The sequence below is a fragment of the Bufo gargarizans genome, chromosome 10 (assembly GCF_014858855.1).
Source record: "Bufo gargarizans isolate SCDJY-AF-19 chromosome 10, ASM1485885v1, whole genome shotgun sequence".
NCBI lineage: Eukaryota > Metazoa > Chordata > Amphibia > Anura > Bufonidae > Bufo > Bufo gargarizans.
Genome location: NC_058089.1, coordinates 3,179,702 through 3,198,297, shown reverse-complemented (window position 1 = coordinate 3,198,297; position 18,596 = coordinate 3,179,702). Strand labels below are relative to the sequence as shown.

The 18,596-nt window shown below is 45.4% G+C and overlaps 1 protein-coding gene across 1 annotated transcript in view; it reads right to left on the bottom strand.

The window, feature by feature from the left end:
- Window positions 1–217: 217 nt before the first annotated feature.
- LOC122920837 overlaps window positions 218–18,596 on the bottom strand; it is a 73,327-nt gene continuing 54,948 nt past the window's right edge. Inside the window, exons 7-12 of the mRNA XM_044270592.1 lie at window positions 16,265–16,573; window positions 10,754–11,062; window positions 8,360–8,665; window positions 7,451–7,765; window positions 6,043–6,087; window positions 218–2,020 (exon numbers count right to left, since the gene is read on the bottom strand). Coding sequence (XP_044126527.1) covers window positions 1,713–2,020; window positions 6,043–6,087; window positions 7,451–7,765; window positions 8,360–8,665; window positions 10,754–11,062; window positions 16,265–16,573 — 1,592 coding nt within the window. The 3' untranslated portion in view covers window positions 218–1,712. The remainder of the gene's footprint in view (window positions 2,021–6,042; window positions 6,088–7,450; window positions 7,766–8,359; window positions 8,666–10,753; window positions 11,063–16,264; window positions 16,574–18,596) is intronic.

The window sequence follows — 18,596 nt, the reverse complement described above, 5'->3', positions numbered from 1 at the left end:
CAGGGGCGATCAAGGGGTTAATTGGGGTGATGGGGGGTGATCTGGGGGCTAAGTGTGCTGTTTGGTGTACTCACTGTGATGTCTGCTCCTCTGCTGGAACCAACCGACCAAAAGGACCAGCAGAGGAGCAGAGAAGCCATTTAACACCTTATATTTATAAATATAAAGTGTTAACTGGCTTGTGATTCGTTTTTTTTTAAATCATCAGCCTGCCAGCGATGATCATTGGCTGGCAGGCTGATGATGTATCACTCCTCTAACTTTTGCTGGCCCGCGATGCGCATGCGCGGGCCGGCTGTGAGCGTCATCTGGTGTTAATTTGTAGTTCCCATAACTGGGGTACTGCACATAGCACTGTAGACATCAATAAAACTGTGCTCGCTCCTATTACCCCAGGACTGTAGACATCAATAAGTCTGTGCTCGTTCCTATTTACTTCAGGACTGTAGACATCAATGAGTCTGTGCTCGCTCTTATTACCCCAGGACTGTAGACATCAATAAGTCTGTGCTCGTTCCTATTTACTTCAGGACTGTAGACATCAATGAGTCTGTGCTCGTTCCTATTACCCTAGGACTGTAGACATCAATGAGTCTGTGCTCGGTCCTATTACCCTAGGACTGTAGACATCAATGAGTCTGTGCTCGCTCCTATTACCCTAGGACTGTAGACATCAATGAGTCTGTGCTCGCTCCTATTACCCTAGGACTGTAGACATCAATGAGTCTGTGCTCGCTCCTATTACCCTAGGACTGTAGACATCAATGAGTCTGTGCTCGCTCCTATTACCCTAGGACTGTAGACATCAATGAGTCTGTGCTCGTTCCTATTACCCTAGGACTGTAGACATCAATGAGTCTGTGCTCGCTCTGATTTACTCCAGGAATAATAAACACAGGTTACACAAAATTAGATTAAGAAGCGGTCCAAAGCCAATAATGGGCAACATCACAAACTCTCAACAAGCCCACTCAACATGGAACAGGGTATGTGATAGATTGAGGTTACATTCTGTATGAGGGGCGGTTTTTGTGTATAGCTTTTTATGCATTGTGATGCACTAGCATTTACTTGATACTTATTACCATCTATTTACCCTTGGTCAAGGGATGTATAATTATTGCATTCCTTCCCCTTATATGAGATTTGTACCTATGTAAATTTCCCTAAGGAGTATACCGCACTTTTGTATTGATGTATTTTGTCTCTATTTTTGTCATGTCTTATATACATATTTAATAAAGATTATTATTTATTTGGAGCCTTCTTACACTCTGCTTTTTTGTATAGGTTTATCTTTACCCCAGGACTGTAGACCTCAATCAGTCTGTGCTCGCTCCTATTACCCCAGTACTGTAGACCTCAATCAGTCTGTGCTCACTCTGATTTACCCCAGGACTGTAGACATCAATGAGTCTGTGTTCGCTCTGATTTACCCCAGGACTGTAGACATCAATGAGTCTGTGCTCACTCTGATTTACCCCAGGACTGTAGACATCAATGAGTCTGTGCTCGCTCTTATTACCCCAGGACTGTAGACATCAATGAGTCTGTGCTCGCTCTGATTTACCCCAAGAATGTAGACATCAATGAGTCTGTGCTCGCTCTGATTTACCCCAGGACTGTAGACATTAATGAGTCTATGTTCGCTCTGATTTACCCCATGACTGTAGACATTGATAAGTCTCGCTCCCATTGATTCCTGTAGATCCTTATTGAAGCTTCAGTGTGAAATGTTCCTCTTGTATCTGGAAATTATAATTCACCTCACAGATCATTGTGCAGTCTCGGTCTGTCTCTTGGGCTGTGAAGGTGACTGTGGAAAAGCTGCCAGATCCGTCCTCTAGAGTCCGGTTCTCTATGCCACTGTCGATAGGAAACATTCCTTTCCTCCAGGAGAACTCCGAATGATCTGCGTCACATCCATCAACATAACATGTGAGTGTGACTTTACCTCCCACCCGCGGATTCTCCGTCAGGCACTGAATGCCTTTGGTTTTGAGTGGAGGCTTTAGATGTCCTGTGGGGAGAAGAAGATAATGGACAATAAATTCTGCTGCTTCATCTCCTGGTCTCTGAGTCACTACTACATAGCCTTCTCCACGAAGATCAGAGAATCCCCAATAAGTATAAATCCATGAGACAAGTTCATCCTGTGCCTATAGGAAATCCGGGTGACAACCCTGAGGGGCCAGGAGAGAATGGGGGAACAACTGAATACGTAAACAGACTCTTTGTCACGGCTGAGGATGGGGAAAACCCTCAGCCGTGCGATGACAGAAGATAGTGGTCGCTGCTAGGCCAGGACAGGAATCAGGTCACCTCCTATCACATCCCTAATTCTGACCCTGACTCCTAGCTGTATGAGCCAACCCTGATGGAAGGAGGGCTCATTCACCGTAACCTAGGGTCCCTACTAGCCCTCAGGGTAGCCCTGGACTAGGAGCAGGGTAAGACGACCTGTTGCTCCCAGATACGGACGAACAGGAGTCTCACTGGCCAAGCTGCAAGGAAAGGGGGACAAATACAACATATGGATATGGCAGGTGACCTAAAGCAGTTCCAAACCTACCTTCCACAGATACGCTGACTGGAACCTGTGCATAAACACTGATGTCCACACAACATAAAGGGACACAGCACACAACACATATCACACAGGTAACCAGGACATCCATAGCTGCAATAAACAGAAGACCATAAAAACATCTTCTAACATCAGACATATAGTTTATGACCACAAGGGTGGCCCTCACTGGACAGATGGTATATAAGAGCAGGAGGATTACTCCAGCAAGGCATGGCTGGAGTACCCCTCAGCTACAGGGATCCAGCAAAGGCTAAATAGCCCAAGTAGCCACACCCACACACAGACACACCCAGTTCACACACTAAGAAAGGAGTTAACCCTTCCTACACCAGGCAAGGAACGGAAACCACTTAAAGGGAAATACACCCATAAACATCACACTCCACCTGTTACCGCCGGCAACGGCATGCGTGGCAACCATGTCCTGGGAATCAGCCAGAGACACTGCCATCACATGCACACAAACAACACGTTGCCGCAGGCAACCGCAAGTGAAGGGAAAATGTCACAGTGCACACCATAGGCCGTGACACTCTTTGGACAACCCAAATATCACAGTAACGTCCTGAGAGATCAGACGATGCCAGATCAGGAATTAATCAATTGTATTGCCTGGATAATTCAGAAGATATTGTGTATGTTACCTCCCAACAGCTTTCGTGTCTAGTAGACCTAACCCATTATGCTAGAAATCTACGTATTTACTACAATTAAAAGCCATACAGAACAAAGCAATCAGCCCTGTAATAGTCCGATTAGTAGCCACCATTCAGGCGTAGACTGGGCCTCGCGCCATGCTGGTTGTATACCTGATGCAGAGGGTCTTGTAGTAACTTCTCAGAACCCAAATGTCTCCAGCCCTGATCTGACAACATTCATAGAGCGGAACGTTAATGCTCCAAGTCTGACTGATACTCGCGCTCTCCAAGTTCATTGCCAGGATGGAACGCTGCACCAGGCTCTCTTATCACCCGCTTGTAGCTGCAGCTCACATTCAAGATGTCTCAGCTTTTTGCCCTATGCAGGATGCATGGAATGTGTTAACCCCTTTAGGACCTAGCCAATCTGCCTTCCAAGACGTATAACTTTTTTTTCTTATGTTCCTTTTGACATCTCATTATTGCAAAATATATAATTTGTGGGATGGAATAGAAAAACCCTGCAATCTGACATCTGTGGAGGGTTTATTTTTACAGTGTTCACTAAGCAGTGACAATGACATGAAGATCTATTCTGCAGCTCAGCGACATTACAGCGATACCAGGTTTATACAGGTTTTATCATTTTGGAATAGAAGTCCGAACATGGCAGGCCTGTATAACCCCCCGGCTGCCAAGATTGAGAACCCATGATTAAGTCACGGGAAGAAGGGGGCGATGAGGGAGCAGAAGGAGGTCTTGACAACCTGTAAGCATGCAGATATATATTAATGCATTCTATGTATCTTACACATGTGGACGAAATTGATGGTACCTTCCGTTAAAGAAATAAACCCCCACAATGGTGACTGAAATAACCAGAAACTGGTGATTAAATAAATAAAATTTCCTGAAAATCAGCGAATGGAAACCAGACGTCGCTCCTGAATTTGAACACTTATAAAAGCACACTAATGACAGCGGCCTGGACACCAATGATGGAACTCTTGCCTTATAATATTAGGTTTCAGAACCTATTGATGGAATCCCTGCAATCGAGCGATTCCTGTGACTCTCAATGAGACTTCTGCCACCGTCCACAGGTATTATGGCCACTTCTCGAGAGCAGACTGATCCAGATGTCTCAGGTGTGAAGGTGCCTTCTCCAGACGGCAGGTTTCATCTATTTCCACAGAACTTCAATAGGATTTAGATCCGGGCTCATAGAGGCCACTTACAATAGTCTAGCGCTTTGTTCTCAGCCATACTTGGATGTTTTTAGCTGTGTTTTGGGTCATTATCCTGTTGGAGGACCCATGACCTGCGGCCGAGACCAGGCTGACACTGGGCAGTACATTTCGCTCCAGGATGCCTGGTAGTCTTAAGATTTCATTGTACCCTGCACCGACACTGTGTGCCAGATGCAGAAAGCAGACGCAAAACATCCCCGAGCCTCCTCCATGTTCCACAGTGGGTACAATCTTCTTTCCTTTCTATGCTTAATTTTTTAAGTCTGTGAACATAGATCTGATGTGACTTGCCACAAAGCTACAGTTTTGCCTAATTTGTTCAAAGGACATTCTCCCAGAAGCTTTGTGGCTTATCAATATGCATTTTGATAAATCCCAGCTTTTTATGATTTGGTTTCAACAGTGGTTTCCTCCTCAGTCATTAAATCCACTTCAGCTACAACTGCGACGGATGGTGCGATAGGACACTGAAGCACCTTGACCTTGGAGTTCACCTCCAATCTCCTGGAAGCTGGGCTCTTTGTTTACTATTTGTATTATCCATCTCTTCAATTTGTCATCAATTTTCCTCTTGTGGCCACATCCAGGGAGGTTGGCTACAGTCCCGTAGTCCTTACATTTTTGAATATGTGCAACTGTAGTAACAGGAACATCAAGCTGTTTGGAGATGGTCTTATAGCCTTTACCTTTAACATGTCTGCCTATAATTCTCTTTCTAATCTCCTCTCCGTAGCTTTCTTTGGTCCATGTTCAGTGCGGTACCCACCATAATACTAAACAGTACTAAACAGCACAGTGACTACTTTTCCCTTCTATATAGGCAGACAGACTGATTACAAGTCTGAAGACACCTGTGATGTAATTACAGGACACAACTCCGTTTAATTATCAGATTTTCAGCATCATTTTATTTATTACTAATTTTGTCAGTTTCAGGTTATTTCAGTGGCCATTTGTGGGTCTCAGAAGGAACCAACATTTTTGTCCACTTGTGTACATGTAAGAAGAATCTAGAACATCAATTGTAGAATTCAGTATTAGGCTGAAAAAAACTAAGTCCGAAGTTATTTAGCGAAGTCTTGCGAGACTTCGGAGATAACACATTTCACCTCGCCGCAGCCCATACATTTGCGGGTGGATTTTACTAATATGTTTTAAGTGGCAGAAAGCAGGGGCTGCAGGAAATACAGGTAGAACCCACACTTGGCTTTTAAATGTCCTACCGATCCGGTCCCTGCAGCGGTCACGTCATTCATCCTTCACTTGACGGCTGCACCCAGCCACTGCCATACCCTAAATCACAGACTTGTGGTATCCATCATCATCTCATCATATTTCTTCCTAAACATCAACGCAACCACTTCATCATTAATGTAAGAGTGGACAGGAAGAACGTCAGGGGAAAAGTCTGCTTCTCACCCCTCAGAAATGTCCTACAGATGGAGGAGCTGAACTCATAATTCCTTCCACCTCAGACTCCCATCGGTACACTGATTTTAGGGACTCTGATGGTACTTGTTACTGGTGACACCTGAATAACTGTCTCCACAATACTGCCACTTACCTGAGTGTGGTGTGGCGAGAGGCAGATGTCCATCCGAGGTCCTTCCTATTAACAGAAAAATCAGTGTGTGAGAAGAGCTACTGCACATGGGACCCTCATAATCAATCATCTTGTCAGGGGTCAGCAACCTTCGGCACTCCAGCTGTTGTGAAACTAGAATTCCCAGCATGCTCCTTTATTCCTATGATATTTCTTAGAAGAGCAGAGCAGGTATGCATGCTGGGAGTTGTAGTTTTACAACAGTGGAGTGCCGGAGGTTGCCTACCCCTGTTGTAGCGTCTCGTTGCCGTCTGCCTCTGTGTGGGCAGGTAATATTTGCATTTCGCTGTACAGTGGGCCCCCAGAATGAATTTTATTGGTGGGCCCTAGGCATCCCAGTCAGACAGTGCTACCACTTGAAGGTTCTTGTTCAGCTAGCAACCATATTTAAGGAGATCAGTCAGAGCCTCTAATGTTCTGCAGATAGGGACTACTGTTTAGTAAGTGAGACTCTGCCAGACTGCATGAGGGAACAGAAGAAGACGCTGAGATGGGGACACTGAGCCACAGACCATGGGTCACGAGCCCTGTGACCAAGGAGCCACCTGGACTACTGAGCTACAGACTGTGGGCCTCCAGCCTTTGACCAGGGTACCAGCCTTCTGAGAGAGAGAGGGACAGCTAGCTCAGGCCTTTACTCCGCATCAAACCCTTCTACTGCCAGGGAGGAGACTGGAGAAGCCGGCCCTATGCCTCGTCTCAGGGGGGAGACTGGAGAAGCCAGCCCTATGCCTCGTCTCAGGGGGGAGACTGGAGAAGCCGGCCCTATGCCTCGTCTCAGGGAGTAGACTGGAGAAGCCGGCCCTATGCCTCGTCTCAGGGGGGAGACTGGAGAAGCTGGCCCTATGCTTCGTCTCAGGGGGGAGACTGGAGAAGCTGGCCCTATGCCTCGTCTCAGGGAGGAGACTGGAGAAGCCGGCCCTATGCCTCGTCTCAGGGGGGAGACTGGAGAAGCCAGCCCTATGCCTCGTCTCAGGGCGGAGACTGGAGAAGCCAGCCCTATGCCTCGTCTCAGGGGGGAGACTGGAGAAGCTGGCCCTATGCCTCGTCTCAGGGGGGAGACTGGAGAAGCTGGCCCTATGCCTCGTCTGTATTGTTTTGCACCTGAATTCCTCCAGTAAAGAAGCCCCCTGGTTACTGCAGACCCCGACTCTCTGGACTTATTTCCCATTGGGGTGCACCATGCCTTTCCATCCCTCCTGGAGAGCAGCAACATGTGGTGACACCTCAACGGTGTCCAGGGGAACCAGCGTAGCGTTGGGGCCACCCCAAACCCAGAAACTGTATGTTCACCTGAGAGCACAATCAATGTGAACACACGGTGCACTCTTACACCACGTGTGCATTTGTGAAATCAGAGTGCACTTACCTGAGAGATGCAGGGTGTACGGCTGCTCATATAATTTCTTAGTGACAGAATGTGTCACCTCACAGCGGATGGACGCCCCATGGTCCTTGTCCTGGGGAGTGAACCTCAGGCTGCTGGAACAAGTGCATAGAGAGTCCTTTCCAATCTGTGGATCTGATGTGGTGACAAAGTCGCTGGGAAATGGGTCGAACTCTTTATACCATTTCACCCGAATGTCTGGTGTGAATCCAGATATGGTCGCTGTGAATGTGGCTTCCTTCCCTGCGACAGGTCTCTCCGGCCGCACACTTATCTCTGAAAACTTTGGTGCTTTATCTGCAAGAAACCAAGAGAAAGCAAGATTACCGCGTTCAGCTGTGCACCTGCAGCGAGGAGACATCACAAGCCGGCCGGCCGTGCAGATCCCAATACCCCGACAGTCAGAGCCGCCATTGACACTCTTGGGGGGGGGGTTTCTTTGGATGGAAGTAATTAGTCTCATTGAGAAGGTAAACCTGCTATAACTGCTTCCAGCTACAACCATAGAGGAACGGAGGCCGTCAGAGTAAGATATTTCATCAGTGCAGATGTCGGGATCCAGCAGATGTCCCGTCCAGTGGTTATCTGCTGGACCGCACACATGCTCTCCTCGGGTCCTTGCCGCTTATCTCCTCTCCGCTCTTTATATAGTACATGATCACATTTCTCCCAACTCCTTGAGATAAGTGGTGCTTGCATCTCCTGATCTGCCCTACTCTGCTGAAAATGACTTCAACTTTCCAATATGTTTGGCTGCCTTCAGATCTCCAGGACTGCTGCCGGCAGGTGGAGTGGCCTTTATTGTACCTTTTATATGGTCACAGGGTTTCCACCTTAGAGAAGGCACTTTTTTCTATAATTTACTAATTTAGTCTCAGAGCAGTTTCTTACCCGGGAGCTTTATATAATGGGTCTTCTTGAGCGTCGCTGTCATGTTCTTGGGCTTCACAGAGCAGGTGTAAGCTTTGGCGTAGTCCAGGGCTGTAGCAGTGATCTGCAGTGAGCAGGATACGGACCCGTCCTCCTCAGGGATTTGCTTCGCTACTCCTTGTCCGCTCTCCAGGGGTTTGTCGCTCTTTAACCACTTCACCTCTACATCTTTCGGTTTAGCGTTGGTTACCCTGCAGCGCAGAGTCACAGGCTGGCCGTATCTGGCGTCACTGGGCTCGCTGGTGATGTCACTAAGGACTGGGGACCCTGAGAAGACATTTTAATTATACAGTAAATGAATGTTACATGCAGGTTTTACGGGGTGCCGGCCTAGATCCCCCTCCTGTCAGATTACAAGGGTCACTGACTATTGTCTCACAAGATGTCTGGACTCCAGCGGGATACGGCCGCACATTGTCCCCATGATTAGGGCTGCAGCTATTGATTATTTTTGTAATCAAGTATTCAACCGAATAATCCAACGATTAATCGAGAACTCTAATAAGAAAAAAACTATTTTCCTTTATAAAAACTAATCAGACCCCCCAATTACATCATCAGACCCCCTGCCTTAAGTCTTCCCCCCCGTGTCATCGGCTGCCCCCCCCCCTACAGTGCCATCAGCTCCCGCCTACAGTGACATTAGTTCCCCCTCAGTGCCATCAGTTCCCCCCTCCAGTGCCATCAGCTGCCCTCTCCAGTGCCATCAGCTGCCCCCCCCAGTGCCCCCTTCCCATCAGCTCCCCCCTCCAGTGCCATCAGCTGCCCCCCCCCCAGTGCCCCCTTCCCATCAGCTTCCCCCCTTCCCTGTGCCATCAGCTGCTCCCCCCCCCCCCCCCGTGCCATCAGGCTAGACACAAAGTCTAGGGCCCCCTTATAATTATGATGCAAAACAACTCTTATAATAAACAGTAACCCTTCACATCCCAGTAGTTAGGTTGTTCCTCACAGACAGCGCTGTATATCTGTGCACTAGGCACAGACCATGCTGTATATTAGAGATGAGCGAATTTCAGGTTATGAAATTCGTTCACGCTTTATTTACTGGTAAAAGGAGAGGACTCTCCTGCATAACCGAAACTGGACGGATCCGTTTTGCAGGGTGCCGGCCTAGATCCCCTAGATCTTCTATTATGACGGAAGCGGCACAGTGGCTCAGTGGTTAGCACTGGTGCCGTGCAGCGCTGGGGTCCTGGGTTCGAATCTGACAAAGGGCAACATCTGCATGGAGTTTGTATGTTCTCCCCGTGTTTGCGTGGGTTTCCTCCGGGTTCTCCAGTTTCCTCCCACATTCCAAAAACAGACTGATAGGGACCTTAGATTGTGAGCCCTATTGGGGACAGTTGGATGATAATGTCTGTAAAGCGCTGCGGAATATAGTAGCGCTATATAAGTGCATTAAATAAAATGAATGAATTATGCATTCCGTCATAGAATTGGGTTATGGTCCACGGTAACGGAATCCATAACGCAATTCACCTTTTACCAGTAAACGAACCGTGAAAGAATTTTAAAATATGAAATTCGCTCATCTCTGCTGTATCTCTGTGTACTAGGCACAGACCACGCTGTATTATCTGGGTTGCTCTGTATTGCAGCGCTCACATACAATGTACGCGCCTCCGCACAGCCTCTACAGAGCGGCGACCAATCACAGCGCTCTCACAGACGCCTCTATACTTTGCATTACGGACAATGTACAGTAGTGTTTCTGAGTAAGACGTGCGCGCTACTTGTAGCCAATGAAACTACATTTCCCGGCAAAGTAATGGCTGATTGCTGGGAATGTGCTTCGCTGCTTTTTGGTACAGGACGGGTAAGTGACTGGCGGGTGTGGTACACGCGGTCATGTGGGAGACGCTGCAGCAGCTGATAGAACCTGGTGGGTTAGTAGAAGCTTCTAGCGGAAGCTAAAGGGAACGCAGTCTGGAAACAGCGGTGGATATTATCGGCTTTGCAGTACTATGAATGACACTGACAATTGCCGGCAGGTGACAACGGTGTGCAAGTAATGGCAAGCGCTTCACTCACGCGCTGTGGTCACATGACACTAAATAATTTGCATCGAGGATTTTTTTGTGTCGAGTTACTTGATTAAATCGAGTAATTGTTTCGGCCCTACCCATGAGGAATGACAGGAGCAGGAGAGGTAACGGATTTCTCTGGATAATTGAGAGGAAACCAAGAGGAAAGTAAAAAGATACACAATACGTGTTACCCCCGGAGCCTCCGCAGAGTGAATTCAACCAGGACTATAATCACCACCACTTTAAACATTCAGATTGTGCTGCTAGCTTTAAGAGCACAAAACACACAACCAGTCGGTTCCCAGTACAGGACTGGTGTTATAATTACCTGCCAGGGTGAATCTAAACTTTCTTTCGATAATGTGTTTGGAGTCATTCAGCTCCATACGGATCTCCTGCTCGTAAAAATCAGGAGTTACTAGACAGTTCACTTCTACGGTTCCCCGATACGTCCCAGACTGATCCGGCTGAAAAGTATTTTTGCACTTCTCTTCTGACATCTTTTGATTGTTTCTGAACCACAGAACTGTAAAGTCCGTAGAGTACAAGTCACTGACATCGCAGGATAAGGTCACCGAAGTACCAGGCTCAGGAGACGGGGGAATACAAGAAATATCAGACACCGTGGGCTCCGAAACTGCAAGAGAGAAAATATAATAATATATACAGTACAGTATGGAGTCAGTAATGTGTGATATAGAATAACAGGTGTCATATACAGCACAGTATGGAGTCAGTAATGTGTGATATATAATAACAGGTGTCATATACAGCACAGTATGGAGTCAGCGATGTGTGATATAGAATAACAGGTGTCATATACAGCACAGTATGGAGTCAGCGATGTGTGATATAGAATAACAGGTGTCATATACAGCACAGTATGGAGTCAGCGATGTGTGATATAGAATAACAGGTGTCATATACAGCACAGTATGGAGTCAGCGATGTGTAATATAGAATAACAGGTGTCATATACAGCACAGTATGGAGTCAGCGATGTGTGATATAGAATAACAGGTGTCATATACAGTACAGTATGGAGTCAGCGATGTGTGATATAGAATAACAGGTGTCATATACAGTACAGTATGGAGTCAGCGATGTGTGATATAGAATAACAGGTGTCATATACAGTACAGTATGGAGTCAGCGATGTGTGATATAGAATAACAGGTGTCATATACAGTACAGTATGGAGTCAGCGATGTGTGATATAGAATAACAGGTGTCATATACAGCACAGTATGGAGTCAGCGATGTGTGATATAGAATAACAGGTGTCATATACAGCACAGTATGGAGTCAGCGATGTGTGATATAGAATAACAGGGGTCATATACAGTACAGTATGGAGTCAGCGATGTGTGATATAGAATAACAGGGGTCATATACAGTACAGTATGGAGTCAGCGATGTGTGATATAGAATAACAGGTGTCATATACAGTACAGTATGGAGTCAGCGATGTGTGATATAGAATAACAGGTGTCATATACAGCACAGTATGGAGTCAGCGATGTGTGATATAGAATAACAGGTGTCATATACAGTACAGTATGGAGTCAGCGATGGGAGATATAGAATAACAGGTGTCATATACAGTACAGTATGGAGTCAGCGATGGGAGATATAGAATAACAGGGGTCATATACAGTACAGTATGGAGTCAGCGATGTGTGATATAGAATAACAGGTGTCATATACAGCACAGTATGGAGTCAGCGATGTGTGATATAGAATAACAGGTGTCATATACAGCACAGTATGGAGTCAGCGATGTGTGATATAGAATAACAGGGGTCATATACAGCACAGTATGGAGTCAGCGATGTGTGATATAGAATAACAGGTGTCATATACAGCACAGTATGGAGTCAGCGATGTGTAATATAGAATAACAGGTGTCATATACAGTACAGTATGGAGTCAGCGATGTGTGATATAGAATAACAGGTGTCATATACAGTACAGTATGGAGTCAGCGATGTGTGATATAGAATAACAGGTGTCATATACAGTACAGTATGGAGTCAGCGATGTGTGATATAGAATAACAGGGGTCATATACAGTACAGTATGGAGTCAGCGATGTGTGATATAGAATAACAGGTGTCATTTACAGTACAGTATGGAGTCAGCGATGTGTGATATAGAATAACAGGTGTCATATACAGTACAGTATGGAGTCAGCGATGTGTGATATAGAATAACAGGTGTCATATACAGCACAGTATGGAGTCAGCGATGTGTGATATAGAATAACAGGTGTCATATACAGTACAGTATGGAGTCAGCGATGGGAGATATAGAATAACAGGGGTCATATACAGTACAGTATGGAGTCAGCGATGTGTGATATAGAATAACAGGTGTCATATACAGTACAGTATGGAGTCAGCGATGTGTGATATAGAATAACAGGTGTCATATACAGTACAGTATGGAGTCAGCGATGTGTGATATAGAATAACAGGTGTCATATACAGCACAGTATGGAGTCAGCGATGTGTGATATAGAATAACAGGTGTCATATACAGTACAGTATGGAGTCAGCGATGTGTGATATAGAATAACAGGCGTCATATACAGTACAGTATGGAGTCAGCGATGTGTGATATAGAATAACAGGCGTCATATACAGTACAGTATGGAGTCAGCGATGTGTGATATAGAATAACAGGCGTCATATACAGTACAGTATGGAGTCAGCGATGTGTGATATAGAATAACAGGCGTCATATACAGTACAGTATGGAGTCAGCGATGTGTGATATAGAATAACAGGTGTCATATACAGTACAGTATGGAGTCAGCGATGTGAGATATAGAATAACAGGTGTCATATACAGTACAGTATGGAGTCAGCGATGTGTGATAGAGAATAACAGGCGTCATATACAGTACAGTATGGAGTCAGCGATGTGTGATATAGAATAACAGGCGTCATATACAGTACAGTATGGAGTCAGCGATGTGTGATATAGAATAGGTGTCATATACAGCACAGCATGGAGTCAGCGATGTGTGATATAGAATAACAGGTGTCATATACAGTACAGTATGGAGTCAGCGATGTGTGATATAGAATAACAGGTGTCATATACAGTACAGTATGGAGTCAGCGATGTGTGATATATAATAACAGGTGTCATATACAGCACAGTATGGAGTCAGCGATGTGTGATATAGAATAACAGGTGTCATATACAGTACAGTATGGAGTCAGCGATGTGTGATATAGAATAACAGGCGTCATACACAGTACAGTATGTAGTCAGCGATGTGTGATATAGAATAACAGGTGTCATATACAGTACAGTATGGAGTCAGCGATGTGTGATATAGAATAACAGGTGTCATATACAGTACAGTATGGAGTCAGCGATGTGTGATATAGAATAACAGGTGTCATACACAGTACAGTATGGAGTCAGCGATGTGTGATATAGAATAACAGGTGTCATACACAGTACAGTATGGAGTCAGTGATGTGTGATATAGAATAACACGTGACATATACAGTACAGTATGGAGTCAGCGATGTGTGATATAGAATAACAGGTGTCATATACAGTACAGTATGGAGTCAGCGATGTGTGATATAGAATAACAGGTGTCATATACAGTACAGTATGGAGTCAGCGATGTGTGATATAGAATAACAGGTGTCATACACAGTACAGTATGGCGTCAGCGATGTGTGATATACAATAACAGGATCCTGTCTCTGCTCCACCAGAGCGGGCACAGTATATAGAGGATCCTGTCTCTGCTCCACCAGAGCGGGCACAGTATATAGAGGATCCGATGCGCTCCCTGGTGGTTGGTGCCAAAAGAAAACAACAAGATACACTTTGGCTCTACAACTTCAGATTGGTATTTACCTGTTTCCGAGTTCTTGTCTGTTTGCCTGTGTGTCTGGTGTCGTCTTAGTTTTTGCTCCTATGTCCAAAGTGAAGGGGATGTTGGGAGGCTGGACCCTATTGTTATTCGTTTTGCTGAGCCTGCCCCGGCCGGCGGCAATGCTTAGTTTCAAACTCAGCTCGCTCGCACGGAGCGCTGTGTGACGTCACGGTAAAGCTACGGATAGCTATGAGGACCAAACCTACTCAAACGCGTTTCGAATAAAACGTTATTCTTCGTCAGGGATACTGATTTGGACTCCTAGTGTGTTTATATAGGTCCATGTCTCCTCCTTCATTTAACCCCCTCATGTCTTCTACACTTTGTAGTTTATTCACTCAAAAGGCAAATAGCTTAATGTCTGAATTTAATCCTGCTGGTGCCAGTGTGTTCAGATTAAAAATCCAGCGGGTCTCTGCTCTCGACATTTTTTAAATAAAGTCCCCCCCCCCTCTTTTATCTTTATTCACTATCTCTATTCCACTAAATGTAGTGCCATCACTATTACCCCCATGTTTGTCTTCGTAGTGTCTTGAAAGGGGGTGACCTTCATATTTCCTCCTGATATTATAAATATGCTCCCCTATCCTCTTACTTAGGGTTCTTTTGGTGCGACCCACGTATAGTGGAAAAGTGGAATAGAGATAGTGAATAAAGATAAAAGAAGGGGGGACTTTATAAAAAAAAAATGTCGAGAGCAGAGACCCGCTGGATTTTTTATCTAAGGATTAAATTCAGACATTAAGCTATTTGCCTTTGAGTGAATAAACTACAAAGTGTAGAAGACATGAGGGGGTTAAATGAAGGAGGAGACATGGACCTATATAAACACACTAGGAGTCCAAATCAGTATCCCTATACGAAGAATAACGTTTTATTCGAAACACGTTTGAGTAGGTTTGGTCCTCATAGCTATCCGTAGCTCTTACTGTGACATCGCACAGCGCTCCGTGCGAGCGAGCTGAGTTTGAAACTGAGCATTGCCGCCGGCCGGGGCAGGCTCAGCAAAACGAATAACAATAGGGTCCAGCCTCCCAACATCCCCTTCACTTTGGACATAGGAGCAAAAACTAAGACGACACCAGACACACAGGCAAACAGACAAGAACTCGGAAACAGGTAAATACCAATCTGAAGTTGTAGAGCCAAAGTGTATCTTGTTGTTTTCTTTTGGCACCTACCACCAGGGAAGGTGGACAAGGAGCGCAACGCGCAGTATCTGAACATAGAATATAGAGGATCCTGTCTCTGCTCCACCAGAGCAGGCACAGTATATAGAGGATCATATCTCTGCTCCACCAGAGCGGGCACAGTATATAGAGGATATTATCTCTGCTCCAATACAGCGTGCCCGGTATATAGAGGATCCTGTCTCTGCTCCAGCACAGTGTGCCCTGTATATAGAGGATCATGTCTGTGCTCCACCAGAGCAAGCACAGTATATAGAGGATCAGGTCTCTGCTCCACCAGAGCGGGCACAGTATATAGAGCATATTATCTCTGCTTCACCAGAGTGAACACAGTATATAGATGATCTTGTCTCTGCTCCACCACAGCGTGCCCGGTATATAGAGGATCCTGTCTCTGCTCCACCAGAGCGGCACAGTATATAGAGGATCAAATATCTGCTCCACCAGAGCGGGCACAGTATATAGAGGATCATGTCTCTGCTCCACCAGAGCGGGCACAGTATATAGAGGATATTATCTCTGCTTCACCAGAGTGAACACAGTATATAGATGATCTTGTCTCTGCTCCACCACAGCGTGCCCGGTATATAGAGGATCATGTCTCTGCTCCACCAGAGCGGGCACAGTATATAGAGGATCATGTCTCTGCTCCACCAGAGCGGGCACAGTATACAGAGGATCATATCTCTGCTCCACCAGAGCGGGCGCAGTATACAGAGGATCCTGTCTCAGCACTACTTACTCAGATCTTCCAGTTTCCATGTAGTTGTTCTTGTGACTCCAGTACTTCCATGTTTCACTTCACATGTAAATGTCTTTTTTAGGTCCTTCAATGTTGGACAGTAATTCATGGAGCTGGTGACCTGGTACAGACCAGCCGAGTCAGGGAGGGGGTCGGAGAGGGTAGAGGTCAGCACCTGTCCATCTTCTGTGCGCCATGTGACCTCTATAGGTGCCGGGTAAAATGAATGGATCTTACAGGTCAGATTCATCTTCTCCCTCACGTAGAGCTTGTCCTTTGTCTGCTGTATGGGACCCAGCACAGGAACAGCTGAGGGAACATCACACAGTCATCAGGCTGGATATCATTCTACATTAAGGATCATTTCTTCCTGTGATTAGTACCATGACCTGGAGGATCGCCCTGGAGGACTGAGACCCATCACCGGGCTCCTCTCTGAATCCCTGGACAGATTATTACAATGTAACCTATACTAAGGTCCATATAAAGGACGATGCGTCCGATTGTTTTAGTAGCTGGAGGAGCGTATGCTGGTTACTATTACATCTGTTCATGTTTGTATCTGAGCTATGGAAACCATCACTGAATCCTAACCTCGCCGACACAAGCCTATCAGAGTACTGTAAATGTGGAGCAGCCAGCCAGACGCCTCGATGTTTGCTTGGGATATTGGCGCCAATTGTGAGGACGCTACCGATATCCTGCATCCACCCCGCCCTGGGGTATTAGCAGTACGTGATATCTGGGAAATATGACCTCTTCTGAAGGATATATTCAGCTAACAAGGTTATGGCAGGTCCCAATTTACAGCCCCACAGAATATGGTGATGCAAAAAAAACTTTGTTTTCAAAGGTTTATTTTTATTTTTTAAGTAGTAAAACAAAATACTTACCGTGAACATTGTAAAAACAAAACCCAGAAAGCCATAGTTGTATGTTTTTTGTTTTTTTATTATTACGCCCGACAAATAATTTTTTGCCATTAAAAATAAGTCTAACCAAGGCCTTTAGCCCCCGATTACTTAGTTTGGAGGGCGGCATCACCATATTCTGACCCCCCAGAACATTTTTATAGTTATATTTGCTGAGTTGTGTGGGGGCTCATTTTTTGCAGGACAATCTGTAGTTTTTATTTATACCATTTTGGAGTGTGTGAGACATTTTGATCACATTTTATTAAATTTTTTGGGTAAGATAAGCAATGAAAAAAATGGTAAATTGGCCATTTGACCTTTTGGAAAAATATTTTTATATTTTATTTATATTTAGTACGGGTGTTTTCGGTTTGCAGGGATACCCATGATGTTTATTTATTTTTATTTATGGATTTATTTTTTATTATATGGAAAGGGGGTTGATTGAACCTTTTATATTTTTTTTTATTTTAAACTTTTTTTTTTAATTTTTTGTTATGATTTTGAAACTCTTGATTGAGACTAAAAAATCCCAATTTTTATTTTTATTCGGATAATTAAAATCTATTACTCAGAATTGCTCATTTCTTATGTTGGCCTTCCACCTGGTGGCAAAAATAAGAATTGCACCTTTAATGCCCTAAGTCTCTTCAGTGAGACTCAGCGTATTAAAAGGGTTGTCCCGAGTTCAGAGCTGAACCCGGACATATCCCCATTTTCACCCAGACGGCCCCCCTGACAAGAGCATCGGAGCAGTCCTGTCACAACCAGACAGCTGAGAAGCTCTGACAGAGGCCTTTCAGAACCTCCTCCTTGAGTTCTTTTTTGTGCTGTTCAGTTCCTCATCTCGTTAGCCTCTCTCAGCTGTCATGGAGTTGGACTGATTGCTTCCCTTTAAATTCCTCCCCATGGTGCATTACAGGGCGGCTTATACTTCTTCCTGGAGTGTGTGTGCATGCTGATCTTGTTTTCCAGTCTGCTACAAAGTTAAGTGCTGAACATTTATCTGTTATTTTCTGTTTGCTGGATCCCAGGTGACCCTGACTCCCTCCGTGTCTGGTGTAGGGAGCCGGTGGTCGTGTCCCCTCACTATTGTAGGGTGTTCAGGGGTTATATAGTCGAGGTACGTGGATATGCAACCTTCCACCTTTCGGATCTTTGCATAGGCTGAGCAGCCAGGGAAAGTCTCAGGTCTTGTGCAGGGGTCTCCCTTTTGGTTCCTTAGCTTTGGATCCACTCAGTCATATATGCATGTTGCTTTGTCTTGTTTCCTGTACACTGTCCGTGACAAGTCCAGGGCAAAATGCATTTTCTGGAGTTCTGGTGACATTCCAGCAGTGAGCCTGTAAAACGGCTAGGACAGCGCTAAAGCCCGCCCATTAGAGCCGGTGACATCACTGAACACACTGCTGGGCAGA